At 43.9% G+C, this 17800-nt stretch overlaps 1 protein-coding gene across 4 annotated transcripts in view; it reads left to right on the top strand.

Annotated features, from left to right (window-relative positions):
- The window catches only part of LOC130281677 (alpha-2-macroglobulin-like), a 203437-nt gene that overhangs the window by 83645 nt on the left and 101992 nt on the right, over window positions 1-17800 (top strand). For all 4 annotated transcript variants that reach the window (XM_056529147.1, XM_056529146.1, XM_056529149.1 and 1 more), the window contains 4 exons: window positions 6911-7059; window positions 11317-11469; window positions 14090-14230; window positions 15550-15661. In XM_056529147.1, coding sequence (XP_056385122.1) covers window positions 6911-7059; window positions 11317-11469; window positions 14090-14230; window positions 15550-15661 — 555 coding nt within the window. The remainder of the gene's footprint in view (window positions 1-6910; window positions 7060-11316; window positions 11470-14089; window positions 14231-15549; window positions 15662-17800) is intronic.

Consider the following 17800-nt stretch of genomic DNA (forward strand, 5'->3'; position numbering starts at 1 on the left):
TAGTGCCTGAATGACACAGCGTGGAGGTGGCGGCAGCATGAGAAGACCATATAGTGGCTGAATGACACAGTGTGGAGGTGGCAGCAGCATGAGGAGACCATATAGTGGCTGAATGACACAGCCTGAAGTTTGTGGCAGCATGAGGAGACCATATAGTTGCTGAATGACACAGCTTGGAGGTGGCGGCAGAATGAGAAGACCATATAGTGGCTGAATGACACAGTGTGGAGGTGGCAGCAGCATGAGGAGACCATATAGTGGCTGAATGACACAGCCTGGAGTTTGTGGCAGCATGAGGAGACCATATAGTGACTAAATGACACAGAGTGGTGGCAGCATGAGAAGACAATATAGTGGCTGAATGACACAGCATGGAGATGGTGGCAGCAGGAGGAGACCACATAGTGGATGAATGACACAGCGTGGAGGTGGCGGCAGCTTGAGGAGAACATATAGCGGCTGAATGACACAGCCTTGAGTTGGCGAAAGCATGAGGAGACCACAAAGTGGCTGAAGTACACAGCCTGGAGTTGGCAGCAGCATAAAGTGCTTAATGACACAGCCTGGGGTTTGTGGCAGCATGAGGAGAACATATAGTGGCTGAATGAAACAGCATGGAGGTGGCGGCAGCATGAGGACACCATATAGTGGCTGAATGACACAGCCTGGAATTGGTGGCAGCATGAGGAGACCATATAGTGGCTGAATGACACAGCATGGAGATGGTGGCAGCATGAGGAGACCATATAGTGGCTGAATGACACAGCCTGGAATTGGTGGCAGCATGAGGAGACCATATAGTGGCTGAATGACACAGCGTGGTGGCAGCATGAGAAGACAATATAGTGACTGAATGACACAGCATGGAGATGGTGGCAGCATGAAGAGAACATATGGTGGCAGAAGGAGACAGCCTGGAGGTGGCATCAGCACGTGGAGAACATATGGTGGCAGAATGAGACAGCCTGGAGGTGGCAGCAGCATCAGGAGTCCTGAAAGTGACCAGGTGACAGAGTGGCGAGGTGGGTGGCAACACCAGTCCCCGGTGACGAAGGTGGGTGAAAAAAAGAGAACTTGGCATCAGATGTTTGGCATCAGGCGGGTGGCAGGATCAGAATAGTAGCTGAGGCAGGTAGGCAGAAGAAAACTGTCTCTCTTGTAAAAGTGTTACTGTGCATAAGTAAGTATTGAGAATATGCATGACATAAAACTTAAGTTTGAATAATATGCTTAGGATAAAATATATGGACCCAAAAAATGTTTTATCCCCCCCCCCCCAAAAAAAGGAAAGGTGTTCAAAAAGCACCATGTGCCACCTACACCACCAAGTATTGATGTGATGCAAAGACCTCTAAAAGGTGGAAGGGAACAAAGTATGACCCATTGTAAAAACTTCCCCTGTAAGGCCCCACTCTCGCATAATTAATTTTCTTCTTAGCAAGTGTTACTCACCCTAAAAAGGGTGGCCCGACTCTGGAACCTCTCCCTATTTCCACTGCCATTTCCCAGGGTTTTTAGGTGGAAATAGGGATTGGTTCCTGTGTGGGGCTGCCCTTTTTAAGACGAGTAACACTTTCCTCGAAAAGGTGGAAGGGGACAACGTATTTGTCCATTGTAGCAGGTAAGGGTAAAAACTTCCCCTGTAAGGCCCTACTCTCTCCCTATTAATTCCCTTCTTGACACGTGTTTCTCACCCGAAAAAGGGCAGCCCCACACAGGAAACTTTCTATTTTCACCAAAAACCCTGAAAAATGGCAGTGTTTGTAGGGGGAAATAGGGAGAGGTTCCTGTGTGGGGCCACCCTTTTTAGGGTGAGTAACACTTGCCAAGAAGGAAATTAATAAAGCGAGAGTAGGGCCTTACAGGGGAAGTTTTTACCCCCACAGGTTACAATGGACCATATGATGTTCCCTTCCACCTCTTAGAGGTCTTTGCATCTCATCAATACTTGGTGGTGTAGGTGGCACATGGTGTTTTTTGCTCACCTTTCCTTTTGTTTGATTTAAAAAAAATTCAGTATGTATATATTTTATCCTAAGAAAAGTTAAGTTTTAGCTAATGTATATCCTCAATACTTACTTGTGGTCTGATTGTGAGGAATGTCCTTAACTGGGGGGAAGCACCTTAAACATTTTTTGCACTATCCATATTTGTGAAGTGTTGGTGTGGCACCATGGTCAATCTACTCTAATGCATCAGGCATTGGTGGGGGGAAATCCTGGCTGATCCATGCCTTCATCTTCACAAACGTCCACTCCACTCTTATCGTGGACAGACAAGTTCTCCTTGGGGTGACTATGGCCCCCACTGCACTAAACACCCACTCTGATGGCACACTACTGGCTGAGCAGGACAGCTTTTCCCAGAACAAACTCTGCTAGTTGCGGCCACAAATCAAATTTGGCTGCCTAGAAGTCCAGCGGATCATCAAGGTGTGTTGGCATGGTCATGTCAAGGTTTGCCATCACCTGCTGGTTAGGGTCCTGCTCCAGGACTACCTGCTGCTGATGAGTTGCTTCACTATGCAGGTGAAGAAAACTACTCATCAGCGACTTTAGACTCAGGCTGCTGCTGATAGAGTTGGTACTGCTCTTGCCACCCCACCCCACAGCCATGGCAGTGGAAGGTGAGCGCAGAGGGCCCCCTGAGTCAGACCCGCGAGAGGATGAATGATGGCGCAGATAGGCATCGGCCAACTGACTACACAAGATGTCTCTTTAGTAGGTCAGTTTGTCCTCCCTCTCAGTGGGTGTAAAAAAGGCCCCCATTTTGTCCCGCTGGTGAGGGTTCAATAAGGTGGAGAGCCAAAAGTCATCCCGCTGCCAAATGGTAACAATTTGGCGGTTACTACATAAGCTAGTGAGCATGCATCGTGCCATTTTGCAAGTGACTCGGAGGGACTCCCTGCCTCCATCTGCACTGCATACTGCCACGGTGTTTCTGGGTCCCCTGTCTCGCCTTCCTCATAACCCTTTAGCTCCTCTAGCTGTTCATGCTCCTCGTCTCCTATAAGATGACTAGAATAACCGCCCATCTCGCGAAACCTAAACTGTGCTCCACTGTGCCCCTCCCCTTCCTCCTCCAGTTCATCCCCCACAGGGCTAATGTGGCCATGAGATGTAGGTGCCACGTCTCCATTGCCCTGGCCAGTAGATGAAGCAGTGGAATGACCTTGTTCATTCCATAATCCTTGTGACTGACTAATAATTTGGCTTCCTCAAAGGGTCTCAGCAAATGGCAGGTGTCACAGATGATCTGCCACTGGTTCACATTGAAGTTACACAGGGGAGTCCCCCTATCCGCTTGAATCATCAAGAAATCGATGATGGCTTTTCTTTGTTCGTATAGTTTGTCCAACATATGGAGGGTGGAATTCCAACGTGTGGAAACATTGCAAATCAGACTATGTTGGGGGATACCTTTCTGACGCTGCAGCTTAAGGAGGGTATGCTTTGCGGTGTAGGAGTGGCTGAAGTGCATGCAAAGTTTCCTTCCCATTGTTAGGATGTCTTGCAAATGGGGGGAACACTTCAGGAACCGCTTGACAACCAGGTTGAATATGTGTGCCATGCAGGGCGCATGTCTCAGGCTTCCTTGTCGCAGCGCAGACAAGATGTTCTTTCCATTGTCAGTCACCATGGTTCCCATTTCCAGTTTTCATGGAGTAAGCCATGATTCGATTTCTTGAGGAATGACTTTTATCAGTTCCTCTCCTGCGTGACTCTGTTTTCCAAGGCAAACCATGTGAAGAACAGGGTGACACCGCAGTGCCCTGCACACATGGTATGCTGGAGGGGCACTGAGACTTGTCCGTGCAGTGGAGCCTGAGAACATGGTGGAGGATGAGGAGGCAGAGTTGCAGATTGTCACAGGACCAACGACCTGAGAGCGTGGAGGCGGAAGCGGCGTGACCTTTCCAAGTTGCTGTTGTGGCGTTGCAGGAACCACATTTACCCAGTGGGCCGGAAAGGGCATGTATTGTCCCTGACCATAATTACAGCACCAACAGACTCAAGGACTGGCCCACTTGCTGTTCCACAAAATTGTGCAGGGTTGGTACTGCCTTCCTCGCAAAGAAATGGCGGCTTGGAACTCTCCACCTCGGCTCGGCACAGGCCATCAGTTCTCTGAAAGGTGCAGAGTCCACCACTTGAAAAGGGAGGGACTGCAGCACCAGCAACTTGGACCAGAGTACATTTAGTTTCTGTGCCGTTGGATGAGTGGGCGCATACTGTTGTCTCTTGGACATGGCTTCCCCGATGGATTGCTCGCGGAATGACTCGAAGGAGGAGCATTTGGAGCGATAGAAGAGGGGTATGACACATAGCTCCCTTTGGCTGAGGTGGTGGAGCTTTGGCTGGCTGAAACAGGGAGCCGCATGCCACTGGGTGATGCAGCAGGCTGGACCACCACATCGGAGCAACGGTTTTCCCAGGCCGATTTATGGTAACGCTGCATATGTTAATGTAGGGCCGTGGTGCAAACATTGGATGCTTGATGAAAAACTGCCACACCGCCGAGTAGCTGATTTTCCCGCCAACAGTCTGCACTGATTGACTGCTACTGCCGTAGTTTCCAGGAAGCCCTGTTCCACTACTTCCCTGGAAGGTAGACTGCCACAAAGCAGGTGGTCTACTCCGGGCACGTTTGGCTCCAGACTTTCCACTTCTGCCACCATGCTGACTGTCAACCATGCTACCACCTTGCTGGCTCAGCTGCTGCCTCACGGGCAACCTGCAACCCTCTTCTCCTGATGATGATGAAGCCCCTTCTGCACCTGGCTCCCAAATGCGATCGGCTTCACCATTATCAAGTTTTGTCTGCACGTCACTGATGTCCTCCTCAGTTTCCGCAAGCTTCAGGAGCCTGAATGCTCACAACACCACCTCCCATGCGACTCTCGTCATCACTACTTTCCTGCTTTGCAGAGGAAGAGGAGAATGTCTCCTCCGCTTTTGGACTGGGCAGTAGCTGCTGACTGTCCTCTAGTAGATCACCCTCACTAAATAGTAGAGCTGAACCCACAGCATAATATATTTCTGTAGGGGAGGGAACAGCATAGGACAGAGGCAATGGGAAGATAGGGTCTGCTCCCGGGCCATGACAACTGAGGGTTGCTTCTGAGGAATCACTTGTGATGAAGTGGATGACCGTGTTAACCAATTGATGATGGCAGATGGTTTGCTAGTTGAAACACGACCAAGAGCTGATACCGGGAGCTCAGACCTCTTGCTGTGACTCCCGCTACCACTCGCCCCTAGTCTGCTGCGACCTCTGCCTGAATTTAGGCTTCTGCAACTCCTCTGTGCACATCCTGGCACTTCTCTGCCTGACATACTTAGTGCATATATGAGGGGAGTACAATAAGCTCCACTTTTCTTAAAACAGTATTTGTCTACAAAACCAGCAGGTGTGTACATTTGCCTGGCCGTTCACAGTATCAAGGCCCTTAAGACTTTAACAGGAACAAAATGGTACACCACTTAGATGTACGTACAGGTTACACTTAATAGAGGACAGTATGCTTTTAACGCTCTGTTCACCCTAACTGGCTGGCTACTATTAGCTTTTCAGTTGTTGTACACATCAGTGCTGCAGCACACAGTCGCTGTGTACTACACCCAAAATTGCACTCTCTCTCAATCTCACTCCCTTCCCTTTCAGTGCTTCTAGGCTGGATTTTGGATTGAGGTGAATCACTGCTGTAAAGAAGCTTTGCTGTGCAACACACTGCTCTCTCTCCCTCTCTGCAATAGAAGGCTGATGTGACTGGGAGGGGAATCGCTGCTGTAAAAATGCTTTTCTGTGCAACACACACTGCTCTCTGTCCCTTTCTCTCTGCAATAGAACGCTGATGTGACTAGTAGGTGAATCGCTGCTGTAAAAATCCTTTTCTGTGCAACACACACTGCTGTATGTTCCTCTCCCTCTCTCTGCAATAAAAGGCTTAAGTGACTGGCTGCAAGATGGCTGCCGAGGGCTGCGACATCATAGGGGTGGCTGGCTGCTGATAGGCTGCATGCTGCATATGATTCAGGGTCATCCCGCCGACCCTTGTTCCTGCCTTCACAGGATTCCTTGCCCCATGCCCTTACATGTGGATCCACCATTTTAGATGCCCTGGAGCCTGGGCCGCATTAAATGGAGTTTAATGAAGAAATTTGCGTGACCGAACCGCTGTGATATTTGTATTCATTGTTAAATTTTTATTCGTTGCTAATCAAATTTTTCCGGAAATTTGTAACTAATTTGGATTCATCAGATTCGATTCGCTCATCCCTAGTAATAACTGGCTTCAAACTCCACTTCAGTTAGGATAATGGGGAGATTTATCAAAACCTGTCCAGAGGAAAAGTTGCTGAGTTGCCCATAGCAACCAATCAGATCGCTTCTTTCATTTTGCAGAGGCCTTGTTGAAAATGAAAGAACAAATCTGATTGGTTGCTATGGGCTACTCAGCAACTTTTCCTCTGGGCAGGTTTTGATAAATCTCCCACATTGTTATTTAATTAGAGCTTGAGCAAACTGAGGGATCCACAAGTATTCTAGTAGGCCTGTCTTAGGCTGCATTCACATCTCTTTTTTACACTACAGGTGCCAGATCCGTCTGGGGGAGGGGCAAACCGGGCTCTCCCGTACCCCAGCCGGACCAGCGCTGAACTCCATTCACTTTAATGAGCCGACCGGAGTGAATGGAGTTCAGCGCTGGTCCGTCTGGGGTATGGGAGAGCCCGGTTTGCCCCTCCCCCAGCTGGATCCAACACCCGTAATGTAAAAACAAGATGTGAATGCAGTCTAACCCTCAATCTTACTAAAAAAGTCTCTATATTTGCAGGCATAAAGGATCAGATATGTATTCTGTAATATGTGTTAACATTATGCCTGATGTTATTTCCTTTTTTGTTTCCAGCTGTTCATGGTTCATTTCCTGTAAGTTTTCATGTAGATGAAAAGGTCTTCCCTTGGCTACTTCTGCTGGTTTTCTCTGTACTGCCAAATGGAGAAACTATTGCAAGCATAGCACCATACGAAGAGATGCCATTATGTATTAAAGAAAAGGTATGGATAAGATTCATGTGGATTTCTAACTTCCATTCTACTCTCATTAAATCTGCATTATTGAAAGTTAGACTGTGTTATGGTGGATTCTATGATGTGTGAATAAATATGTCATCACACAACAGCTAAATGAATACATATAGTTTAGTTAAGTGATCAAACTAAATACAAACCAACAAGTGCAACAAGATACGCAATAAGACAAAGAAATTAATGAGAAATATTATAAAGAACAAAATACATTTAACGATAAAGCAATGATCCTGTAAACAATGGGGGGAGGGGGGGGGTTACTTTGTTGGCTATTTTCAAAGACCCTGACCCAATAGTGGTTTTACATTAAAATAGGCCCACATGAGTCCATCACAATGGCCTACATGAGCCCATAGAAGTATGACATCTCTCCAAGCCTTTTCGAACTCTAATATACTCTCGAACAGTCTAAAAAAATGTACTTTATACTGCTCATGCCTGGGAAACTATCTCTGAACAATGGGGGACATGTATCATTATTTGTGTATGGTAGAAGAAGTTTACCCCTTATGTCGAATTCTAAATTATGTGCAGAAGCGCAAAATTTATCAATCAAGCACAATGAGTTTCATAAATTGCGGGCAAATATAGTAATCTCCTCAATCCACTCTTTGAAAAATAGAATCCCTGATTTAGAGCATCTTGCTACGTGCAGTCCAAGATGGCTTATATTTGCGTTAAAAAAAAGCTACTTGCGGAAACATTTTGGGTGTAAAGGAAAAGTACGCAGTTAATAAATCTGTGCGTACTATAGATGTCACTCAAGGTACCCTGAATCGGTCACATCTGGAGGACATGCTCTTCCAAAACGTGCTAAAAAAAATGCGTAAAAAAATGGCTTGCGCAAAAATTTGTGCAAATAAATACACACAACACAGGGGTAAAAATTTTGATACATGTCCCCCAATGAGAATACTGGTGGATCTTCATAGTCCTTAAAGGGGTACTCTAGTGGGAAAAAAAATTCAAATCAACTGGTGCCAGAAATGTATACAGATTTGTAAATTACTTTTATTTGAAAAAATGTATCCTTCCAGTACTTATCAGTTGCTCTATGCTCTACAGAAAGTTGTATCATTCTTTTCAGTCTGACCACAGCGCTCTCTGCTGCCACCTCTGTCCCTCTTAGGAACTGTCCAGAGCAGGATAGATTTTCTATGGGGATTTGCTTGTACTCTGGACATTTTCTGACATGGACAGAGGTGGCAGCAGAGAGCACTGCTGCCACCTCTGTCGTTGAGTAAACTTCAGTAAACTACCATACAACCCAGGTATGCCTCCGGCGCCTGCCTTAAAAAGATAAAACACTAAAAGTTCCACCAAAGCAGAAGACTTTATAACATAATTTGTGCATAGTGAGAATGTTCCTTGTGTCTGTCTTCAGATGCCTCAAAATTCTATGAGTGCATTCCAATGTGAAAAAAACAATACACAGAATTAACCCCTTGTGTACAGTAGACACTGACAAAAAATCATCTCAGCTGTACTTCCTGTACTGACAAAAGTTTAGGAAAGGTTTACATACTTCCTTGGAGTTCATAAATAAAGGGGGAGATTTATCAAAGTCCGTGTAGGTGCACTGATTTTATACACAGGTTTTGATGGTGTTGTTGGAGTGTACATGCACCGAATGTATCAAATGGTGAGGGAAATGTGATCAATATAGGGCTAGTACACATTTTTGTGAAATTTCACTTCAGATTCAGAACACCACTTTGTATGGCCCAATTTTCTGCAACTTTGTGTGACTTTTTTCACCTTAACAACTTTTGTGCTACTTTTTGAAAGCCAATTTTGTAAACCAGGTTTGATAGATTTATTGTGTGCTTGAAGTGCGACAAATCTTTTTGTAGAAAAGTTGCACGTAGTTCATCTCTGACCACTGCAAAGTAAAAACCAGATCTTGGGTAAAACATCTGTTCAGTGAAAAATCATGCAGGCTGGCATACCACAAAAAGTCGCACAAAAAGTCACAAATGCAACATTTTTGCAACAAGTGTACACAAAAACCCTGTGCAAATCCCTTGATAAATTCCCCCACAGTACTTATAATGGTCTAAATAATCCATAAGAAGTCAATAAGTCTACTTTAAAATATATTTTTACAGCAAAATATTCTATATAAAGTCAGCCTCACAACATACAATAAAAGAATAAATCATATACTACATTTTAAAACTATACTAGTTCTTATAACAGAAAATGAATGTTATCTATAAAATTACTTATTTAAAAAATATTGTAAGGGGTTATCTAGGACTAGAAAAACATAACTGCTTTCAGCCAGAAACAGTGCCACTTCTCTCCCCAGTTTGTGTACGGCATTGCAGCTCAGTTCTGTTGAAGTGAATACCACATAAATTGTAATACCAGATAAAACCTGAGGACAGATGTGGCGCTGTTTTTGGGAGGAAGCTGCTATGTTTTTCCAAAAAACTGCTTTCAAATCAACTAATGTCAAAAGTTATACAGATTTTTATAACTTCAAGCCTTCTAGTCAGACACAGAGCTCCCTGATGCCATCTCTGTCTGAGTCAGGAACTGTCCAGAGTAGTAGCAATTTCCTGTAGCCAAACTCTCCTGCTCTAGACAGTTTGTGTTTAGAGATGGGAGCAGAGAGCGCTGGGTCGGACTGGAAAGATTACATGACTTCCCCCAGGGCATACAGCAGCTGAAGAACTGGAAGGATTGAATTTTTGTTTTGTTTTTTAAACAGAAGTAACTTCCAAATCCATATAACGTTCTGATACCAGTTGATTAGAATTTTTATTTTCTCTGGAGTACCCCTTTAACACTCTTAATGACCAAGGACCTAAATGTACGTCCTGATGTGGCAGTACTTTGCGCACCAGGACTTACATTTACGTCCTGTACATGACCGTGAGCATCGGAGCGATGCTCGGGTCATGCGTGGCAGGTCTGGCTGCTGATAGCAGCCAGCGACCCGGCAGTAATGGCCGACATTGTGCGAACACCACCCCTCAGATGCCGTTATCAATACAGCGGCGCCGCGATCTGAAATCTTATCCCCTATCCTTTGGATAGGGGATAAGATGTCTAGGGGTGGAGTACCCCTTTAAGGTCAAAATGGGCTTGGTCCTTAAGGGGTTAAAGTGATACTCCAGTGGAAAACATTTTTTTTTTTTAATCAAATGGTGTCAGAAAGTTATACAGATTTGTAAATTACTTCTATTAAAAAATCGTAATCCTTCCAGTACTTATCAGCTGCTGTATGCACCACAAGACATTCTTTTCTTTTTGAATTTCCTTTCTGTCTGACCACAGTGCTCTCTGCTTACACCTCTGTTCATGTCAGGAACTGTCCAGAGCAGGATAGGTTTGCTATGGGGATTTGCTCCTGCTCTGGTCAGCTCCTGACATGGACAGAGGTGTCAGCAGAGAGCACTGTGGTCAGACAGAAAATATATTCAGAAAGAAAAAAAATTACTATGGAGCATACAGCAGCTGATAAGTACTGGAAGGATTAATATTTATACATAGAAGTAATTTACAAATCTGTTTAACTTTCTGGCACCTGTTAGTTTTCCACTGAAGGACCCCTTTAAGTATGCTACTTTAATCAGCTACAAAAGGCACACTTTAACCATTACAGTCAATTTCTTCAGATAATCAAGCACTACCATATTTTCCGACTTAAACTCTGCAATGGGTCAGCAGTCAGATTAAGAGATAAAAGGCTTTTTGCCTTGTGGAGAGTCCAGATTAATGTGCAATTAGAGGAACTTCAGACAGGTAGTGCAGGTAACACTGGTGACAGTGGTACTCACCTTGTCCCGTTCCGTGCTGTCGTTCTCCAGCAATCCTCTTCGGAATCTATAGCTCCGGGCCAGACTTGGAGCATGGGCGGAGCTTAGTGACATCACCACTGCTGTTTGCTAGCAGCGGGACCCAGCAGAGAACAGTTCAAACTGCATAAAGAATGAACAGCTTTTATTTACACTTACATTTACAGACTTTGTCTTTTTTTTTTCTTACAATGGAGACCTAACAAGTGATAATTGGAAAATATTGATGGATTCTATTAACGTCAATGGGGTCTGTTATGTGGTTGGTAAATCCACACCTGCCTGGGACAACATATATCTATCCGAAGATAAAAAAAAAAGAAATAATATAAGGGCAATAACAGGTGGTCTTTTTCTGCCAAGAAACGTTTATATTTCTAGGTTCCTAATTTATAACTTCTCATCATTTACTGTACAGGTAAAACTTAAATTCTCAGAAGAACAGGTCCTTCCTGGGGCAAGTGTAAATTTGGAAGTCTCAGCAATTGCTGGATCTTTGTGCTCTATACGTTCTGTGGACAAAGGACATTTACTTCAAATTCCTGAAAAAAGCTCACTACGATCACAATATGTAAGTATTACTTCACTTGTATATTAGTGTTTACATGAAGTTTCAGCAAAAATATTTTTAAAACCATAGGTGGCGGGGAACCTGCAGCCCACAGTCCGCTGCTTCATTTTATCTGGCCCACCAGGTTTTCCAAACCAGAGTGTTGTAAGAACCCTCCGAGGTTCCACTGCAATCTGGTGGGGAAGATGGCGATCAGTTGTTAGGACACCTATGGCATATACCAGCCAAAGGTGTCCTAGGATGAACACTGACCTGTATATGGGACCATCGTGCATTCCCCAAAGGTAGATACGCTCTCAGGCTAGAAGCAGAAGACGATGGGGACTGCAGGAGAGCTGAGGGGAGTATGTGGTTTTTTTCTTAACATCTTCAGGGAAGTCCTACATAGAGGGACAAACTAACTACAGGGAGTCCTATCTAAATAAGCAGGCAAGCTAAATAGGTCTTATCTACAGGGGCAAGCAGACTGCAGTGGGCCCTAACTACATGGGCAAATTAACTATAGAGGGTCCTACCTACACGGAAAGCTAACTAAAGAGGGTCCTTCATACAGGGCAAACTACCTACAGAGGGTTCTACTTTCAAGTTTCAAACTAGATACAGGGGACAAACAACCTGTAGGGGGTTTCTACCTACACAGGGCCAACTACCTTCAGGGGTTCTACATACAGGGGAAAAGATACATATGGGGGGGGGTTACTAAATACAGAGAACAAGCTTCATACAAGAGGAGGGAGGTACACATCTTTAAGAGGGAAGCAACCCCCAGAATGAACAACTTTTGGGGCCCAGAAGCTACAAGCTACACCTGTTATCATAGCTAACATCACATGCCTCACCAAAGAGAAGCGGTTTCAGCCATCACATTAGAGATGAGGTAATGAAATGTTTGACCAAATATAGCAGCTAATTTTAATTTTTTTTTACAGCCCATGAATGATCACATAAATTTCCAAATGGCCCTCGGTAGAGAAAATATTCCCTACCCCTAAATTAGACCAACAATACTATTATTCCTAAGCACACTTGTACTAATAAAAAAATTCTTGAACAATTAGCAGAAAAAAGGTAATTTCCATAGTATCATACACATGTATAGACTGCAACACTAGGGAAAGTGTAAGCTGCAACGACAGACAGGAAAGCTCCTGTGTCTTGGCTGAGACCAGTTAGTTTCACATACCTGTAATAAAGTGGTCACAAGGCACAAGGAGTTTATGGTCGTACAGCCAAAGGGGATCTTTACAAATGGTGGTTGATGATGATGGGTTCCCCCGGGGCATACCTTACATGGCAGTGTGATAAGCTTGGTGGGAGTTGGGGTGGCCTTGGTGGTGAAATACAGAATGCAAACAGGTCTTTAATTTGAAATAACTTCATCCAATATGGAGGCAAAGTCTCTTCTTAGCAATAGTCTTGCAGACTATCGCACAAGTGTTACCTGTTAGATGTTAGCTAGTGTGGAGATGTCTGGCTGCTACGTGTGGTGCGCATCATAGTCTCTCTACTTAGTCTTCTTCCCTCTGTGAAGAAGCTATTGTCACTGCTTGGCTCCCAGTGATGTCCCAGAAAGTAACTTTACTCACAATTGTGCTGCAGTTCGCTCTGAGGCATGCAGGTCCCTTAATCTAGTAGTTTAGGCAGCTACAAGTCTCTAGGCGCAGTCAGAGACACAAAAAGGTCTTAGGCAGGGGTCAAGTCCTGGGAAAAAAAGTTTGGGAACTTTTCCAAGATCTCCACTCAAGGGCTGGTCCTGCAGGACTCCTGCTAATGGGAATGTGTTCCTGCTGTGATAAAAAAAAGCGCAGGAACTCAGTTCTCATGTGTTCCTGTAGGACTTAGTCAGTTAGGTTAGTACATGTAGGATGTCCCTCTCATGAAGGCTGTAGTACAAAGAGCTTCTCCTTTTCTATATTACTTTAAATGCTTCCATTAGAATAGGACTAGGTCTAGGTCATTTCCTCAGAACAAACTATCTAAATTATCTTAAACCTTTGAAATGCAAACTCAGACTTCACTGGTTCCTTACTCTGCTGGGTAGGAGGGGAGGTTGTAATTCTAACATCTCCCTGGCCTAGAACTCTTCACATGTCTTTACACAACTGTGTATGAGCCTAAGGGTCTATTCACGTGGCATAATTTCTGCATGCGGAATTCCACACGGATTCCGCATGCCGATTTTGCATCAAATTAAAGCCTAATAGACTTCAATGGGATTTTGCTCTCCGATTCACACTTCAGAATTTCAGCATGTGGATTCCGCACCAATTCCGCACAAGCCAGAAACTACCTAGAAGTGTAAATGGGAGTGCGGAATCCCATAGAAGTCTATTAGGCTTTAACTTGAGGTGGAATCCACATGCGGAATCTGTGCGGAATTCCGCATGCAGAAATTCTGCCATTTAAACTACTTGTCTTAAAAGATCAGCAATTTGTAGCCATCACATTGCACACCGCATGGCCACCCTAAGCATAAACTTCTTGTGCCTGGTGGAAGACAGACCCACTGTCAACAATGTATGTACATATATATTGTATAGATATCAACATGTAATGTAATACTTAAGGTGGAAAATTATAAAATTACACAAACCAATTGCCATTGTGGTCTTGCTTGCAGAAAGAAATGTTGCAATCTCTACATATGAGTTTCCTAGGAATCGGGGGACAAGAGCTACGGGAAAGACCCCAATGCCCAGAGAATACCATAGCTGAAATAGAGCAAGTTTTTCATATTTTGGATGTGGATATGATATTTATGGTAAGATACTGTAATATATGTCTAACAAAATATCAGATTTTCAGATTTGTAACAATACCCCATTTATAGTTATTTAACCCTTAAACAGCTTCCTTGCAGAGATCACAGTTACACTAGCTACTGGAAAACAGCGAAAGGGTTAATTTTTCACTACATATTGCCACAACAAACAAGTTAGTAATAAGATGTGCTAATAACTCTCCCCACATATCCCAGGCCCCCCCATTGGAGAGGCAAACTTGCAGGCCTGTCTGAGAGGCTGCCTAACAACCCCTCACCAGAGAGGCTCTTGACAGACTAAACTTCTTTTTTCTTTACAGCAAGCTTTATGTTCTCCTTCTAGAAGGTTTCCCCACCTAGGTGGATTAGTTAACCACCTGCTCACAGCTAAACCAAAGCGTATGTCAGACAGCACATGAAGATAGCAGATAATGGTGCAAATAGATAAAAAGACACATAAAACAAGGCCCCGATTCATCCAACTACAGGCTCCACAGGATTTTCATTGGGACATCAAAGTAATATTTGTTTAAAGGCTATGGACATCTTTGAAAAGCAATTTTTATTGATGATTTCTACTTTGCAAAACAATATCTCCATAGGTCTTTATTAAAAATAGTACAGCCTCTACAGTGTGCAGTATGAGCTCTAAAGTATATCCATATTTGTACACAGCCTAATTGTCTCTCCCCCTCAGACTATGTTGAGTCTTCTCTCCCATCTCTTTCCAGCCTGTCTGAGCTGCCCTCCAGGCTTCTCTCACTGTCTACTATCTGTGAAAACCCCTTTCATCCAACCTGCTGTTATCTCTAACACTGAGGCTACGTTTTTGGAAAACTGCCACTGCAGTTTTTGAGCCAAAGCCAAAAGTATATTACAAAGGATTAAGACATATAAAGGAAGGACTTATATTTCTCCTCCCTTATGGATCCACTGCAGTGCCAGTTTTCCAAAAACTGCCAGAAAAAAAAGTGGGAACTTAGCCTAAGAGAGCAGATCTTTGTCTGATGCCAATGTAAAATATTCTTAGTGTTATAAAGTACTGTTATAGAGCTAACATACAGCACTGTTATTAGGCACTGTATAGCAATGTTATTTGTACACTGTCAAAGATTATTATTTGGCCATTTTTAATTTGACCAAGATTTTAAAAAGTCTAGTTTTCTCTACTTACCATAATGGGTTCGGCAACTGCTGGAGGCACTTTATGAGTCAGGTCACCGTCGGATCCGCAGCGTAAAATACACAACAGATCGAATACCCTACCCTTACTGTTACCAACAGTAGTATTACAAGCCTCTTCTGTTTGTCTTTTATAGTATACTGGTTTGAGGATTTTTACTAACACTCACATCAAGAAACCAGTTAAGTGTATTCCGTCTACATTGGGCGCCCGTAGTGGAATCAAAATGAAACAACCTGGTGATAAAGGTAATTTTGCAATTCAACAGTGGAGCCACAGATTATCTAGGAGAACATGTTTTTATTGCTATACATTAGGTTTCTAAGTTTCTTATACACCACATTTTGGTGTACATTTAAACAACCAGGTAGGATTGTATTGTGTAAACCCTGTTTTTAATATTTTGAAAGAACATTTTTTTTTTTTTACTTATCATATGCCATCAGTAAATGGCTCACATAGATCAATGTAATACTATTGCACTACATTGATCCATGTAACCAGCACCTGACTGCTAAGGGCTGCTTAAGGCAGCCTTTAACAATGGCAGATTCATGGAAGCTCAAGTAGCAGAGGTAAGTGATTTTCATCATTACCATCAGATGTCAGCTACCAATATCCGGTTTTGACATGGAACCTACTCACGGGCCCATGCCATATTCCCTTCACCTAACTCATGACGTAAATGTAGGATATGGGTCGGGAAGAGAATAAACTAAACTCCTGTGACACAATTAGCGCCACAGGAGTCTCCAAACTTGTAATTAATCAGTCTATAGATAAGGTGGAAAGTTACTGTATTGTCTGGTATCATGATTTGTACCACATTGAACATGAACAGAAAGACAAGAAGAGATATGTCTCAGGAGATTAGAAAGAACATTATAGACAAGCATGTGAAAGGTTGAGGCTATAAGACCATCTCCAAGCAGCTTGAGGTTCCTGTGACTACCGGTACACATGTTATTCATAAGTTTACGGTCCACTAGACTGTAGCCAAAATGTGGACACAAAAAGAAAATTGATGACATATGGAAGATATGGATAATATGAATGGTAAATAAAGAGCCTCGAACGACTTTCAGGCATTAGCGGTACATCAGTGTCATATCAAACCGTTCATCCCTGTTTAAGCCAAAGTGGATTTAAAGGGGTACTTCCCCCCTAGACATCTTATCCCCTATACAAAGGATAGGGGATAAGATGTCTGATCTCAGGGGTACCGCTGCTGGGGACCCCCGCAATCTCTCCTGCAGCACCCCTTGTAATCTGGTGCATGGAGCAAACTTCGATGCAGGGGCCGGAGGCTCGTGACGTCATGGCCTGGTAACCTCAATGCAAGTCTATGGGAGAGTAGGTAATGCCTGCCATGCCCCCTCTCATAGACTTGCATTGAGGGGGCAGGGCATGATGTCACAAGGGGTGGGGCTGTGATGTCACGGGCCTCCAGCCCCTGCATTGCCAGTCATCAGGCACACAGCGAAGTTTGTGCACCAGATGACAGGAGGTGCTGCAGAAGAGATCCCGGGGGTCCCCAGTGGCAGGACCCACATGGTCAGACATCTTATCCCCTATCCTTTGGATAGGGGATAAGATGTCTAGGGGCAGAGTACCCCTTTAATGGAAGATGTCCAAAGAAGACACCACTGTTGAAAGCAAATCATAAAAAGAGAGACTGAAATTTGCCATAATGCATATTGAAAAGCCACAAAGCTTCTGGCAGGATGTCCTCTGGAAAAATAAAACTACATTGGAGCTTTTTGGCAAGACAATTGTAGAAAAGTGCAAAAGGTTCACTGAGAGTTACTTTAATCCCTTCATTTCAGTGACTGCCTCAGGGACCATCATAATTTTTTTCCTGAACAGTTTCATTATTTTGGGTTTCAAAATAATTCTGTTGAACCCTAATTCAAAGCAATGTCTGATTTTTGTCAGTTCATTTTCAGTACATTTTTATTTATTGCTAGCTGAGTACCTAGTTTTTCCTACCTAATCCTTGTTGGAGAGGAGCTCATATCCCAACCTCATATCCCATCCTCGTATCCCTTTCCTCATATTCCTTTCTTCACATCCCTGTCCTCATATCCTGTCCTCATATCCCGTCCTCATATCCCGACCTCCTATCCCGACCTCCTATCCTGACCTCCTATCCTGACCTCCTATCCTGACCTCCTATCCCAACCTCCTATCCCAACCTCATATCCCAACCTCATATCCCAACCTCATATCCCAACCTCATATCCCATCCTCGTATCACTTTCCTCATATTCCTTTCATCATATCCCTGTCCTCATATCCCGTCCTCATTTCCGTTTCCTCATATCCCCGACCTAATATCCTGACCTCATATCCCGACCTCTTATCCCGACCTCATATCCCGACCTCAT

Source organism: Hyla sarda, chromosome 7 (genome assembly GCF_029499605.1).
Source record: "Hyla sarda isolate aHylSar1 chromosome 7, aHylSar1.hap1, whole genome shotgun sequence".
Classification (NCBI taxonomy): Eukaryota; Metazoa; Chordata; class Amphibia; order Anura; family Hylidae; genus Hyla; species Hyla sarda.